The sequence below is a fragment of the Molothrus ater genome, chromosome Z (assembly GCF_012460135.2).
Source record: "Molothrus ater isolate BHLD 08-10-18 breed brown headed cowbird chromosome Z, BPBGC_Mater_1.1, whole genome shotgun sequence".
NCBI lineage: Eukaryota > Metazoa > Chordata > Aves > Passeriformes > Icteridae > Molothrus > Molothrus ater.
In genome coordinates this window covers 2,736,174-2,750,628 of record NC_050511.2, presented here as the reverse complement: position 1 = coordinate 2,750,628, position 14,455 = coordinate 2,736,174, and the positions used below count along the sequence as shown (strand labels likewise).

Sequence of the window (14,455 nt, the reverse complement as noted above, 5' to 3'; positions counted from 1 at the left end):
TCCTTGAAATGGCCCTGAGCGGGCGGAAGGGGCGGGGAGCGAGGGGCGACCGGAGATGGGACAAGGGCAGAGACACGGGAAGGAATAGGGATAAGGGCAGGAACACGGGAAGGAAAACGGACAGGAACTGAGGCAGGGCCGGGGACAAGGGCCGGGGACACGGGTAGTGACAAGGGCAGGAGCACGGAAAGGGACATAGACAAGGGTAGGGACAAGGGCACGGAAGAGAACGGGGATAAGGATAGGAGCAGAGACAGGGACAGTGACAGAATCAGGGACAGAAGGGTTACCCCGCGGGCTCGTTCCCCGGTGTGCAGCACCATTTCACACACCGAGGCAAGGTATTTCTGTCTCTTTTTCTAGTTAGCACAAAGCAGGTAGTTGGGTGTCTAGGTTATCCATCATCAAAACGTTACTCTGTTTATACATTTCAGCAACCAAAGGCGTCAGCATTCATTGCTAACAAATTTCATAACTTCTCTGTTAGTTAGTACCATTCTATTAACTACCACTTCAATTAATTACCACTCAGACCCTTCTTTCCTAGTTAAATCTCTCACTTTTCATTTTAGTTAGTCTGTTTTGAGTTGTTGGTCAATGAGATGCTGGCCACACTCTCCCACTGCCAGAATTACTCTTCTCCCAGGTACTGACTGCTCAGTCCTGCTGACTTCAATCCTCGTGGCTCTCATCCAAACAGCCATTCCTCTTGGAATCGTCTTGATTTCCTTTAAAAAGCCAAGCTCACAATATGCAGCTGCTTAGTCATAGCTGTCCTGCTACAGCTACTGATAAAATCTTGAGGGGTGCAAAGCTGGTGGGGCTCAGTATCAGGGGCAGGAAAAGGGATAGGGCAGTGACAATGCTGTCTGCAAAAATCTGATTCCTTACCTGTTGTGCAATAAGCCAATAATTAGACACACTAGAGAGACATGGATTATTTATTGCAGGGTTGTGCAAGACTGGGTGCTCAGTGGTATTCTAGAACAATCAAAATGCTTAACGATTTATACATTTTAGCATACAAAGGAACTAGTGTTCAGCGGCTATGTTACATAATTCTCTTATTAATTAGTATTGGTTAATGATTCTACTGTTTCTCATGCCTAGTCTTTCTCTTCTTTTGGGTCGGTGGGTTTCTTGGGTCAGTTGTCACAGATTCCCCCTGCCAGAATTATTGTTTACCCAGTCCGAGCTGATTTCACACAGATGCTGGGTTCACTTTATTAGTTTCTTTCTCATCTTGGAAGTTAAAGCAGATGTCCTTGTTGCTTGTAAACTCTGCATTCTCTGTGCCCGCTATCAGTGGTACATCCTTTCTTCCCAAGCTTTGTTAACCTGCCCCTAGGTCTGACATCATTGAAGCATATCAAGCTTGACAAGGCAATTCCACCAAGAAGTAATTTGTTTTCTCTAACGCATGGACATTACTCAGAGCTTGCTTGTTAGCTGCTATCTGTTTCATGGATTAAATCTGGTTGATTAACCTGAGTATAGAAGCCCAGAAGATTAGAGGTTGTGTGCCTCAAACACCAATAGCTGGATAATTGTATAGCCAACCACAGATTGTTGATAACAAGAATCAAGGTTTGTTGGTAAAAACACAGCTGTGAGGAAGAACAGGATGTGGCTGGAAAAGGGGCCATTCAGAGGTTGGGCAGCATTTTCTGGGACAAACATCCTTGTTCTAGTTCCTGGAGACAAACACAGCACAGAACAGCAATGAAGCCAAGAAGCAGTCTAGGACTGTACAGGGAATCAAGACCACCAGAGACCCTCGAAGCCCACCAACTCATTTTCAGAAAGAAATGAAGAATGAACTGCAGATTATAAATTTGCATAGAAAGTGAGAAAGTAAACTCCAGGGCAGGGAAGGTCATCTGTTAAAGGTGCCCCCACCATTGAATCTTGGATGCTCCATTCCCCTAAAGGGTTGGTCACCACACCAAGCCCCATCCAACTTAGGGACAGAACACTTCCAAGGCTGGGGCATCCACAGCTCCTCTGGACACCCTGTGCCAGGGCCTCCCCACCCACACAGGAATTCCTTCCCAATATCCCATCTATCCCTGCCCAATATCCCCAGTCCTTGTGCAGCTCTCCTGGAGGCCCTGGCAGGGGCTCTGAGGTGTCCCTGGAGCTTCTCTTGTGCAGCTCAACAGCCCCAGCTGTGCCAGGCTGGCTCCAGAGCAGAGGGGCTCCAGCCCTGGCAGCAGCTCCGTGGCCTCCTCTGCACTGGCTGCAGCAGCTCCAGCTCCTTGTGCTGCTGGAGCCAGGGCTGGGGCAGCTCTGCAGGTGGGCTCTCACCTGAGCCCAGGGGCAGAATCCCCCCACCTGCAGCGCCCCTCAGTCTGCAGTTGGGGATGATTTTATGTCTCACATGTGAGACAGGATTTGGTCTGCAGTGAGAAAGTGCTGAAACTCAGGCACAGTGTGATCGGTCCCTCTGGTAATCCAGAGAGGTTGGTAAAGCCACAGATTCCAGTGGATTCCCCTTCTAGGAATTGAAAAGGTTGAGTGAAAAATCTTCAGCTACTTTAGCATGTGTTGTACTAAAAGTGATTCTTCACCAATTCTTTCCATGCTGCTTATTTCGGAAATCACTTACATTTCTGTAAAAGTGCCTGAGGGGGAAAAAAATAAAACTCACACGGATGTTAAGAACTAACACCACCACTCCCCCCGGGCCAGGACTTCAGACCCTTTTTTGTGAAGACAATTTTCTGAATATCCGATCTAAACCTCCCCTGGCCCAGCCTGAGGCCGTTCCCTCTGCTCCTGTCCCTGTTCCCTGGAGCACAGCCCGACCCCCCCGGCTGTCCCCTCCTGTCAGGAGCTGTGCAGAGCCACAAGGGCCCCCCTGAGCCTCCTTTGCTCCAGGCTCAGCCCCTTCCCAGCTCCCTCAGCCTCTCCTGGGGCTCCAGCCCCTTCCCAGCTCCGTTCCCTGCCCTGGACACGCTCCAGCCCCTCAGGGTCTCTCTTGTCCTGAGGGCCCAGAGCTGTCCCCAGCAATGGAGGTGCCTCAGCAGTGCCAGCACAGGGACAGGCCCTGCCCTGGTGTTGAAAAGGAGAGCAAGCTCCCGGTGCTAGAGTGATTTCAGCACTTATTATAAGAAAAAGAAAGGCCTAAAGCAGGGGCCGGCGGGCCGAGCAGGAGCGCTCCCGTCGGGGGTGCTGCAGCGCCGGCGCTGGGGCTGCTCAGCAGCGATATCCCCGATGCCCCAGCTGGAGCGGCACAGGTTCAGTGGGTCAGAAGCCCCTTTTTATCCTGTTGTTTTTTTCTTTTTTTGCCCCTTTATATTGGTTTCTGTTTGGATCCTTCATTTGCATGAAGGTTTAAGGCTCTCGATTGGTCCATTACAGTTCTGTCCAGGCTGGCTCGTTTCCCTTGGGGGCTGGTGCACTTTACTTAGGTGTAATATGGTACGCTGAGTACCGTATTTCCTATAACTACCCTTTTAACCCCTTTTACAATAACCAAACTAACAGTACTCGCTTAACACTCTATCAACTATTTTGCAACAGTTTCTAACCTATTTTTAACACTGGGGCTGTGTCACACCCTGGCTGGGACAGCGCAGGGACCATTACCTACATGGGCACCCTGGGCTCATGTCCAGCCGCACCCCCAGACATCTTTCTGCTGTACTTATTGATGCCTTCCTCCTGCATCTCTTCTGTTTCCTTTTTCTGTTGCTGGGGTTCGTTTGGCGGTTTTTTTAACATCTTCCCTTAACGGACAGACGGCGTTTAACTCTCCGAGTAACTGTTAAACACGTTTCCACCGCTATTTCCCCCCCGCTCCGGCGTAAGCGGCGGCGGTGCCGCCCCTCAGCCGCCCACTCCCGACAGGCTCCGGGCAGGATGGCGGCGGCGGGAACAGCGGGCGGAGATTCGTTCCAGGAGAAGCTTACACGGGTAACGGGGGCCGGCAGGGCTCGCTTTCTCTTTTCTTCACAGTTTTCCGCACGCACACACACACACACAGACACATCGTTCGTGCTTTTTGCGCCTTATGGTGCGGTGGTTTTCTCCATCGCTGCCTGTGTACGCGTACGGCAGCAGGATGAGGGAGGAGAAAAAATACACTTAAAGTTATACGGCTGAGTCCATTCTCCGTCAGGTTAATTAGTCAGGCTTATGCAAGTGTTTATGTTCGTTACATGCTGTCGAACTTCCATGTTCTTCAGTTATTACTGGTCTTAATCTAACCTTTCTAATCTAATTAGGTTGGATATTAGGGAAAGTTCCTTTGCTCAAAAGGTTGTCCAGGCCTGGCACAGCTGCCCAGGGCAGTGGTGGAGTCCCCATTCCTGTAGGGATTTAAAAGCCGTGTGGATGTGGCACTTGGGGCCGTGGGTCAGTGTTGGGCTGGACAGTGCTGGGGGAATGCTTGGACTCGATGATCCTGGAGGGCTTTTCCAGCCCAAACAATTCCATGGTTCCACGATCACAGCCCTACCTACCTGAGAGCACTGTGTTGGTCTCTTATTTCTGACCTTGTTTCTGATGGTACAACTGCTTTGCAGGGCTTTTGGCTTCACGTTGTGGTGACTCTCTCCTGTTATCCTGCAGAGAGACTGCTCCCAGTGATGGCTCGGGCACTTTTATTCCACACACTTTAACACGGTGTTCACCATTTTTCCAAACGCCTATTTAACATCTATTGGGTTGTTACTGTGTCTGTAGCCAACAGGTCACGTGAATAAAAAGGTAACATTTTATCACATGGAGATAAGCAGGTATTCCAAGAAATGAGGGAGATAAAAAAGGATATCATATAGTCTTCTTCTAGACCACAGAGGGTGGGTATTTAAAGAAGAGAGAAAGGAATTTTTCTCCCCTTTTCCCACCCATGCCTCCTGGACTGATGTAGGAGTTGCTCTTCAGGAGTGCAGAGTTTGCAGTGGTTTACATTCTTCACGTCTAGCAGCTATTTTCTGTCATTTCACATGATTGCTTGCTCTTTTGTCTCCCTTCTCTGGCAGGTTACTTTATGGCTAAAGAAATTATATGGGGGTGTGCCTATTCCAGAATATGAGGTGAATGAAAGGACAGTGGATATTTTGCATGAAATTATGGAGAACAATGAAGAGAGAGACAAGGATGTTATGTTGCTGATAGAGGACATGAAGGACAGGACAAGTAAATATGAAGCAGAAGGTGAGTTTGAAACTCCATTTCTCAGTTCCACCTGAGTCAGGCTGTTCTGAGTGGATTGATTGTATTTGTTGAAAACTTTGGAATATATATAAATATATGTATTTGAAACAGACTCAGATTTTTTTTTAATGCGTTTTTTATTACAATTTACAGTGACGTAAGATTGCTCAAGGACAGTTTTTTAAGCCATCTTGAGCAGGCCATAAATGTGGACAAGCAGGTTAATTGCTAAAACCTCCTAGTCTGCTGGGCTGGATAGCACAGCATGGAAATATTGCCTGGATAGAGAGGGAAATGTCCCTGCAGCTCATTCAAGAGTCTGAGCTGGTGCTAAGCCACTGTTAAGGAAAGCCCTGGGGGAGCCTGAAACAACATTGAGATGATTATGTCATGCTGAAGCTGCCTAGAGTGACTATTTTTTAATTTGTTTGGGGTTTTTTTTGAGCAAGTGAGTGGTTCAGGGGACCATAGTGTGTTTTTAAAACACATAATAAAGGACTGTCACTTCATAGGCTTTTCTCAGGAAGGAATTTTACTTTTCTGTGCAAAGGCTGGCATGGTACACATGAAGATGTTTTTGTTCCTTCCAAGTGCCTTGGCACCAAACAAAAAATGATGGAGACAGACTTCCTGGGTCTGCCACAAACAAGGCTCAGCCTTGTGGGCTTTGTGGGAAGGTGACCTGGATGTGCTCATTGCTGTAGCACAGGGGTGAGCTCTTGTTTGTCTGATGTCAGACAGACTGGTCAGGGAGGGAATGGAGCAGTGCTTTCTCCCTTTATACACTGAATCTGTTTGACAAATAGAGACGTGGCAGCACTTTGGCATGTTTAAGCCTTTTTTAAAAGTGTCTTTTTTCCCCCAACAACAGGCAGGTAGCCAAGTTTCCAGTGTGGGATTGGGTTCTAGCTTTGAAGAGTTCAATAGAAGAGCAGTAATATTTAAAAAATCACTGCTTTGGTTTGTATATTTTCCAGCTGACTACTGGCATGATATTCTTGGAGAAAGCCTGAGTTTTTTGGAAGGCAGTATGTCCAAAGAGGCCAACGATGACCTCACTGACCTGGTACAAAGTGCAATAGAACTTGACGTGGAGGACACTTCTCTTACCAGGTAATTCTTCACACTCTGCATTCGTGGTGAGGGTCTCTGCTGTTTTCCTCTGTTTTTCCACATCTTCAGGTCCAAACTTTGCACTAGGAATCTTCTTTGTCAGGCTCATTTTTCACCCCTTGGGCAGCTTTAGAGTGCATGGGAACTGAGCAAAAAATGCTAGCTCTAGGTTATCCTGGCACAGGAAGGCTCTGAAGCCTGAGAAGGGCCTGGGATGGAGTTAAATCCCTCCTTTTTCTCCTGCTTTTGTGGTCAGTGGCTGCAGGCTGCTGCCAGTTGGACTGTTGTGCCAGGTATCCCAGGCTACAGTGGTGTTCACACTGCTTAGGCAAGGACTGGGGAACTGTGACTGGTCTTCCAGCCTCAGCTCCTCATCCTTGTCTGTCTCATCTGGCCTCAGTTCATGCGAGGAGATTCCCTCTGCCATGGGGAAATGGCATCTGCTAGTCTGGTCTCCTTGGGCCTCTCTCCCTAGCATGGCTTTGGCCCGTGGCACTGCAACACTTGCAGCAAAGAAGAGGCAGAGTCTGCCTTGGAACCCAATTTTTATGTGATATTTAGGGTCTTGGCACTTACATCTCTCTTCCTGAGCTGGAGGGGGAAGAGCTTTGGGCCACTTGGGAAGAGGAGGGTACTCAGATGCTGCCGGGCACATCTTGTGACCATGCCTTTTCAGGGACTGAATACAGTTTCCCTCAATGACAGTGAGGCAAGCCAGGAGTGGAGCACGTGGTGGTTTTATTCACCAGAGTGCCAATTGTGTTGTTCACTTGCTCACTTACTCAGGTTGCTGGACTGTTTTCCCTTCCATGTGGAAGTCTGTGTTAGTTATGGAAAGCAAATTCCCGTAGTATATCTTATTTAACTTTACCCCTGCCATAACATCAAGAGGAAACTAAGTCATTAATTTAAAGTGTGGACAAAAGAATAACAACAACTCTGACTTTGAGAAGAGCTGATTCCTAAGCATTCCCACTGATTCTCTCTTCACCAGCTTCTACAGTGCCATCAATGACATGACCTTGGAACTGTATAAAACAAAATCAAAAAACAAAGAAATGGAACAGAAATTGAGGATCCTCACGAAAAAACTAACTTCAGCACTGATGGTGGAAAAGCAGTTAGAGAAGTGAGTAATGGATGAAGAAGAGGGAAAGTTTAAAGTAATACTGGTGATTTCTGTCTTGGGCAATGTTGGTTATGGTAACTAACAAGGAAAACTGAATTTTTAGGGGTTTGACACATCTCCAATTCAAAGTATTTGGAAGCATCTATCAAAATCCATGTGTTATGGGTACTTTCAGTAGTCTAAAGAGATCTGGGAAAGCATCAAACCAATTATTTTAAAGCAAAAGTGATCTCCAACCTGTTTTCAGATACAAGTTTCCATCTTCCACCAGTTACTTTTGTCTGAGGCTGAAGACAAATCTGATTTTCTTAGCACATTTAGCATGGCCTCTGTAGTCAGACTAAGGGAGGCAAAACAAAAACCATTCTCAGGTAAGAAGTTCCCTTAACCAGTGTGTAGAAGACATATTAATAGTGATAACTCAAAAAAAAATCAGTGTCAAGTCATTCCCTGGAGGATGTAATCTGAAGGGCTTTGCCAAGCACAGCACAATCAACCCCAGCCTTGAGTGGGGGCTGGCCCAGATGTTCTCCCTTCCAGTCTAATTATTTCTAGAATGGGGTTTTTTTGTCATTTAAAGTGGTAATTTGCCTTGTAAACGAGATTCCCGTGTGCTTTCTGCAGGTTTACCTCCCCTTGATCTGAGGTTTAGCTTTAGTGTAACAGGTCTCTAAGTGAGTTAGAGAATTATGCACAAGATTATTACCTTTTGCTTTTAGGCATATGGCTTTCTTCTTTGCCTCTATTTTCCCTGGTCTGTGGGGTTCTGGAGGTAACAGCTGTATATATTTCCATTGGAAAATCTCACAGGGAAATACAGGGTTTTCTCAGTTTTCTTCTTTCTTGTGTTTGTTGTATTGCAGAGTTTAGCTTGAGCGTAGGTAAGTAACAGTATTTGTATACTGATACATCTTTGAATGTAACAGCTTTTTCCTTCTGTGTTATTTTTTAAGGGATGTTGAAGAACTGAAGAAATCTCAGGGAATACAACAGGCCAAAGCTGAGACTCAATCCAAGAATTTGAAGTTCCTGGAAGATAAATCTAAGGATCTGAAGATAAGGATTTGTGATGCTGAGGTAGGTGGAAGGAGTTTTCTTACACGACACTGTGATGGGATGACACAGCCGTGGTTGGTTGAGCCCAAATTTGTAGTTACAGAGACATTCCATAAGCTTCCTGAACTCCAGTACTGGGGACTCTTGAGCTAACAGGACAGCATGTGAATATAGTTCAGTTGTCCCTGCTGATCTCTCCTCAGTGCATCCTGTGATCAGTACAGTGCTGTCTCCTCATTCCCTGAGAAACTCTGGCAGGTTACTTTATGGCTAAAGTCAAGCCATACCTGATACCTTGACAAGCACAGGATGGAAAGTGTTGTATTACAGCTGACATTTTCCTGAGAAGCCTTTCTTTAGCCTTGCCGTGTGCACTTCTCCCACTGCTTTTCTGGAAAGACTTGTTATTCTTAATACAAATTTTAGCAGCACCTCATTTTGTACGCCAGCTATAGCTGTGGCTCCAATAGCACACATTTCTGCCGTGGACAACCTGTGTTCTTCCCTGCCTGTTTAGATTTAAACAGAAGGAAATGGTGAAATCTTTCTCCTTGTTGCATTTTGTGCTCTCTCCTGTTTGCAGGCTAAGCTTGTTGCCAGGGGGTTGGACCAATCCCTGACACATGAGGCACTGGTGAAATCATCTGAGGTAGGTTTTTGGATACAAGAGGGATGTTGCTACAGTGGGACAGGCCAGGCTTGCTTGTTGGGTGCTTTCAGGAATTGTAGTTTGCTCTTTGGCTGCCTGAACAAATCTTAATGGTCAAAGGAAACACAAATAAAAATCCTGTAGGTGGATTCCCATGAACTGGGCTCTTTTGGGTGGGTTTGTCTCTCTTAGAGGCATCTACTGGAGAATTTCCACAGAATAAATTCCCTGCCACTGAAAACAGATCTGCCTCCTTTATTTCTGATCTGTGTTATAAACAGAGTGGATATTCTGTGGACTATATCCCATTACATGGCTACCTGTGTATTGCAGTTTCTTGATAGAATGACCCATGTGATCCTTGCTACTTTGTGTGAAGCAAATTTCTTCCACTTTAAAAATGGGAGATAAGGTCAAATTAACCCAAATTCAGATTCACTGTGTGCTATTTTTTTTTTTTTTGCTGTGTCTTTAAACATAACATTTTTCAGCTTCATCGTAAGCCTAGTGGAACATCTTCAAGAAAAGCACATTTATTGAGTTTGTAACTACAGATTTTACGTCCTGTGCACTCAACACATCTTCATGTTTTTTGCTGTTATTGTAGTGGGAACTCAGTCTTTCTCCTTACTACTTTTGCTATCTTTTCCTTTATGTTTTCGAGTGGAGCAGTGAAAATAGGTTTCCTGGTTTCTCTGTTGTGCTTCTCACCAACCAGCACTGGGTGGCAGTGCTCACATTGCCCAATGTTACATGAGACCAGAACTAATTTTTATTGGAATATTGCATCCAGAAAGCCACAGGCAAATTTTCTAGGCTTGTCATCTTCTAGATCCCAAGCATAATGTACAGTTTGACTCCTTGACATTTATAGAACTGCTTTGCCAGGACATCAGTGAAATGGGCAGCACAAATGGCTTTATCTTTTTTATATAACTTTGATTATTTGAAAAGAGTTCAGGACTGTGGAAGGTGCTCAGTTTGCAGCCCCAAAAAGAAATTACTCCCACTTGATAAGCATAAGGGGGAGTCTTTTTGCTACTGTGTGTGCAAAACTTTGATTTTCCATGTGTTTTATAGAGGATGAAATCTCTCAAATTCTGAAATGTTGTAGGTAACTATCTCACTCATTTCCATCAATTCTGCAAATAATTCCCTAGAATATGATCTGCCTTTCTCTCTCTGCAGGAACTGGCTGCACTGCGTAAAGAAATGGAGCCATTGAAGACGGAACTGGCATCCTATCTTGATTTACCTCCTGTAACTATTTGTTCCACTCTTATGTTGTATTTGCCATCAGGTTAATTTTAGTGGCCTTCAAAATGTAAGGGATATCCTTGTGATGCCTTTGGTGGACAGGTAGATGTCCTACAGGTCTGGTAATGATGCAGACCAAAGACTTGATCTCTGTTTATTAATCAAAGCCAAGAAGTTAAGCTTCCTTGTCAGGCAAACTTTGTTCTAACAGAGTAGACAGATTTGCTGGGTAAATTAGTATTCAGGTGAATTAGCTAGAAATTTGACAAAGAAATATGGAAGAAAAGGAATCCCCTAGTATAACCAACTTTTTGAGATTTACCAGTATTTTAGCTGTAATGCTCGTTGGGCCATATTAGTGGACACAGCACATGGTGCAGAGTTGGAGCTCTGAACAGGATTTTAAGGATCCTGAAGAAATAGCCAAATGTAGGTTTTGTCCTGTAAACTGGCTGCTCCATCATTTTTGATTTCTCTTGAGGGTGCTGGGTACTCAGCTCTATGAAAATGCATGTTTCTTTTCTCCCTCATACAAACACTGATGTCTTGCTACTAGAAAAAAAAAAGCCTGTGGCTGGAAAAGTGGGACTGCTGCTCTGTTTAATCCATCTTCCTCCAAGAGGCAGCGTTCTCCTTCTCTCAAGTGGAACAGGACATTCAAATGGGATTAGGTTCTCCAGTTCCCTCCTCCAGCCTTGCTGTCAGTGGAGACAGGGAGAGCCCCTGGTGCAGGCAGGAGGAGGGGAGGGAGGTTTATCCTTGCAAACTTAGTGTGCTTTGGAAAAGTCTTGCAAAAATATTGTTGAAATCAAGTCCCTTGATTGGTAGGTTTGGAAAATTGCTTAAAATGAAGGGGTTTTTTTAGACTTTAGGCCATACCAGACTTTTGAAAAATACACGATTGCCCAAACCAAGCCAATACTAGACTTTTAATGGGAATACCTTCTGCATGTGGAGTACCTACACAAAACTTCATTAATTGTCCATTAATTTACCTGAGGCTCATCATTAGATTCTTGTAAAGGTGCAGGGACTCTTGTTTCTTGATGAAATGCTGATTTTTATGCCATTTTCTCTCATTAGAGCATTCCCCTGGCGCAAGTGAAGGTTGAAGAAGCGAGAAAAGAACTTGTAAGAGTTTTTTTATCTTTCCAGGAGCTACATATATTAATTGATTACAGATTTACCCACCTTAGACTGTAGTCTTAATGTTCTCATGGGGAGATTTGGTGAGGCAGAAGTTGTAGATACTGATCAGGGGAACTGGTGGACTGATGTCTGAGCTGCAAAGGCAGTCTGGCGCAGTGACATCAGTGCAGATTAGGTAGCTATATCCCCAGGAATTTTGTCTATTGGAATCTTTATCCACTCACTGTAGGTCTCAGAAGCTTCCTTGCTCCTCCTGAACTCTCAGAGGGCTCCAGGCTTATTTTAGTCAACATCTGCCTTGTAGACTGCAATGGGGATGTTCCCCTGTAAAACACAGTGCCCATTTCCTCCAGGCTTGAGTAATCTTCAGGTGTGGCTGTTGAGCCAAACACCATAAATCTGTTTGGGAAGTTCATATGTAGCTTTTCTGAGTGAGCTGAGCCACGTTTGAGCCCCATAAAACATGTTTTTGTTCCTTTGGGCTACTGCCTGCTTGCTCATAAGCACGAGTGGTAAGCCTTAAACCTGTGATCAAAAATCACAATAAGTAGGGTAATCACATTAAGATAGGTAAGAGCATTTTGCACATTTTTGGGTGAGACTGCCTGGGTTGGTTCACCACTTGTTTTTGATTCAGGGAGTAGAAGCTCCCCTTACCAGCCTGAGGCTGTTCTGAGGTCAGAATGCTCACCTCTGGGGGGGACCAGTGAGCTGGGACATGTCCAAAATCACATTGGGGCACAAAGTAAAGGCAGCTGAGCTTGTCCAGCCTTCTGTTTGGAGGGCAAGTCCATCCAGCTCAACACCAGGGTTATTCCATCACTGCTGACAGCCTCCCAGGGTTTGACCACTGCAGATATATGTTTGTTTGCCAGCAGCATGTGGAAGCTGTCTCATGGTCCCTGATTCCTCTTGGTTTTCTCTCCTGGTAGAAAGCCTTGGATGAAGAGCTCACAAGGGAGATTGAGGCTCTGCCTTTTGAGCTGACATAGCCCAGCAAACCCCAGCTCACCTGAATGGGCCTGCCTGGAACACGATCTTCCTTCTGTTGCCTACCTACTTGCACTAGCAATGCACTTCAGAGCTCTTACCTGTACCTTGGCAGCTTCCTGCTGTGTTCTTCTCTCTGTCAGCCTTGTGTTTATAAGCTTCACCTATTTTTCATTAAATAGCATCCAAACTTGCTGTTGTCTTCATGAGTTATTTTTCCCTCTGTGATACGCACCTGTAAAGCAGCTCTATAGATAGTGCAGGCAGGCATAGTTTTCTAACAAAACAAAAAAGCCCCACACAGTAAGACCTTTCTAGGTCTAAAAACAGTATTTTTGAAGAACCCCTGTGGGACATGACGATTTTGAAGTCCAATTGCCCTTAACAATTCCACCTCAAATGTCATCTTCCACGAGGGTTCCCTGAGCTCTGTTATTTCTATGCCATCACCACACCAGCATTCCACACTTTCAGGAGTGTTTTGCATATGCCAGCTTTTAGAAACCGTTTGATTCCAAAGCCAAAAATCAGAAAATCTCCTGTGGAGAGGGAGAAAGCAAAACCTAGAAAGAGTGGTAGCACCTGAGGACATTGAGCATGGATGGGCCTGTTTGTTGTGGGAAGCATCCAGGCAAATAGTGGTGGTCTCAGTGACAATCTGTTTGCAATTGGAATTGCAAGAGAATACGGCCATGAGAGCTGTTGCTTCATTGCAAAAGTTGATTTTCCACTGATCTGCAAGATGAGAGGTTCAAAATTACACTGCTGTCAATAAAACCCACAAGTGTGACCTCTGTCCTCTCCTTTTTTTCTGTGATGGGGAAGAACAGAGGGATGCCCAGAGAGCTACTGCCCATAGGAATCTCCAACCTCTTTCATACAGCAGGAGTTGCTGTTTAGTTCCAGGTGTTTAAATCAAGCTGTGAGGAAAGGGTGAGTTGCCTTAGTTTTGGGGCTATTTATCTTCACTCCTTCTGGGGTAGGAAATGAGGGCAAAAGCAAGTGGAAAATTCATGGGCTAAACTGGCTGAAGAGAAATTACCTCAGGGGTCACTGATGTGAAATTTGGAGCAGGCAGTATAGTGCAGGGATGATTACAGGTACAGCTACTGCTTACAAGTAAAACCCACACAAAAGCCATGGGAATGGTGTTTGAACGTGGAAAGAACAAGAATATAATCTGATTTTCCTGTTGTGTAGGGGAAAGAAGTTGTAGTCTTGGAAGACATCAGAACTTGGCTGGGTAGACATCAAAGAATGATCTAACAAGAAAGCCAATGTAAGGCACTGGAGGTCATAGCCTGGCAATTAGGGAATCTTAATCACTGGAACCTCTTAAAAGCAAATTAGGAATGATTTGCTCGAGTGTTTAAAATGTGAGGGAGTGTTAATCACTCTTTGGGATACAAAGATGGGATAGATGAGGGCTTGAGGGTGCTGCCAGCCCTGCTTTTTAATGAGTGCCTCAAGACTTACTTGGCTAAGATTAAGGGAAGACTTTTTATCTCACACGTGTAACCATGACTCCAGGCTTGGGAGGATTTCCTGGGGACTGTGGCACTTCCATAGCTCCACCTCATCATGAAATGCTGCACTGGTTGTGAAGCCTGGGGCTGTTCTCCCCTCCCCACGCCCACGGAGCAGCTGCACCTCTCCCCGGCTGCTGCTGTTTCACAGCACGTGAAGAGCCTGAATCCAGAGAGCAGCAGGGCCAGACTGTCTGGAGAGCTGCTCAAACACAGCCACGTGTTGCTTCCTACCACTGGAAACTCAAGGAGGAAAATAAAAAAAAAAAATCCCCAGCAGCTGCATCCGAGCCATGTGTCACAGCTGAGCCATCCTCGGCGCACGCAGCATAAATCAGCAAGCAGCTGTCAGGTCTGACTGCTCAGCTCTTGGTTGGGAATCGGGAAAAGTCAAATAAACAAGATTTGTGGAGCCCTTTGGGA

The 14,455-nt window shown here is 45.5% G+C and overlaps 1 protein-coding gene across 1 annotated transcript; it reads left to right on the top strand.

Annotated features, from left to right (window-relative positions):
* The first annotated feature begins 3,846 nt into the window (after positions 1-3,846).
* Positions 3,847-12,701, top strand: HAUS1 (HAUS augmin like complex subunit 1). The gene is made up of 9 exons (XM_036403196.1): positions 3,847-3,918; positions 4,989-5,163; positions 6,141-6,276; positions 7,271-7,405; positions 8,359-8,482; positions 9,045-9,110; positions 10,299-10,370; positions 11,451-11,498; positions 12,449-12,701. Exons 1-9 carry the CDS (start codon positions 3,865-3,867, stop codon positions 12,506-12,508), a joined length of 870 nt encoding a protein of 289 aa, XP_036259089.1. The 5' UTR covers positions 3,847-3,864; the 3' UTR covers positions 12,509-12,701.
* Positions 12,702-14,455: the final 1,754 nt, after the last annotated feature.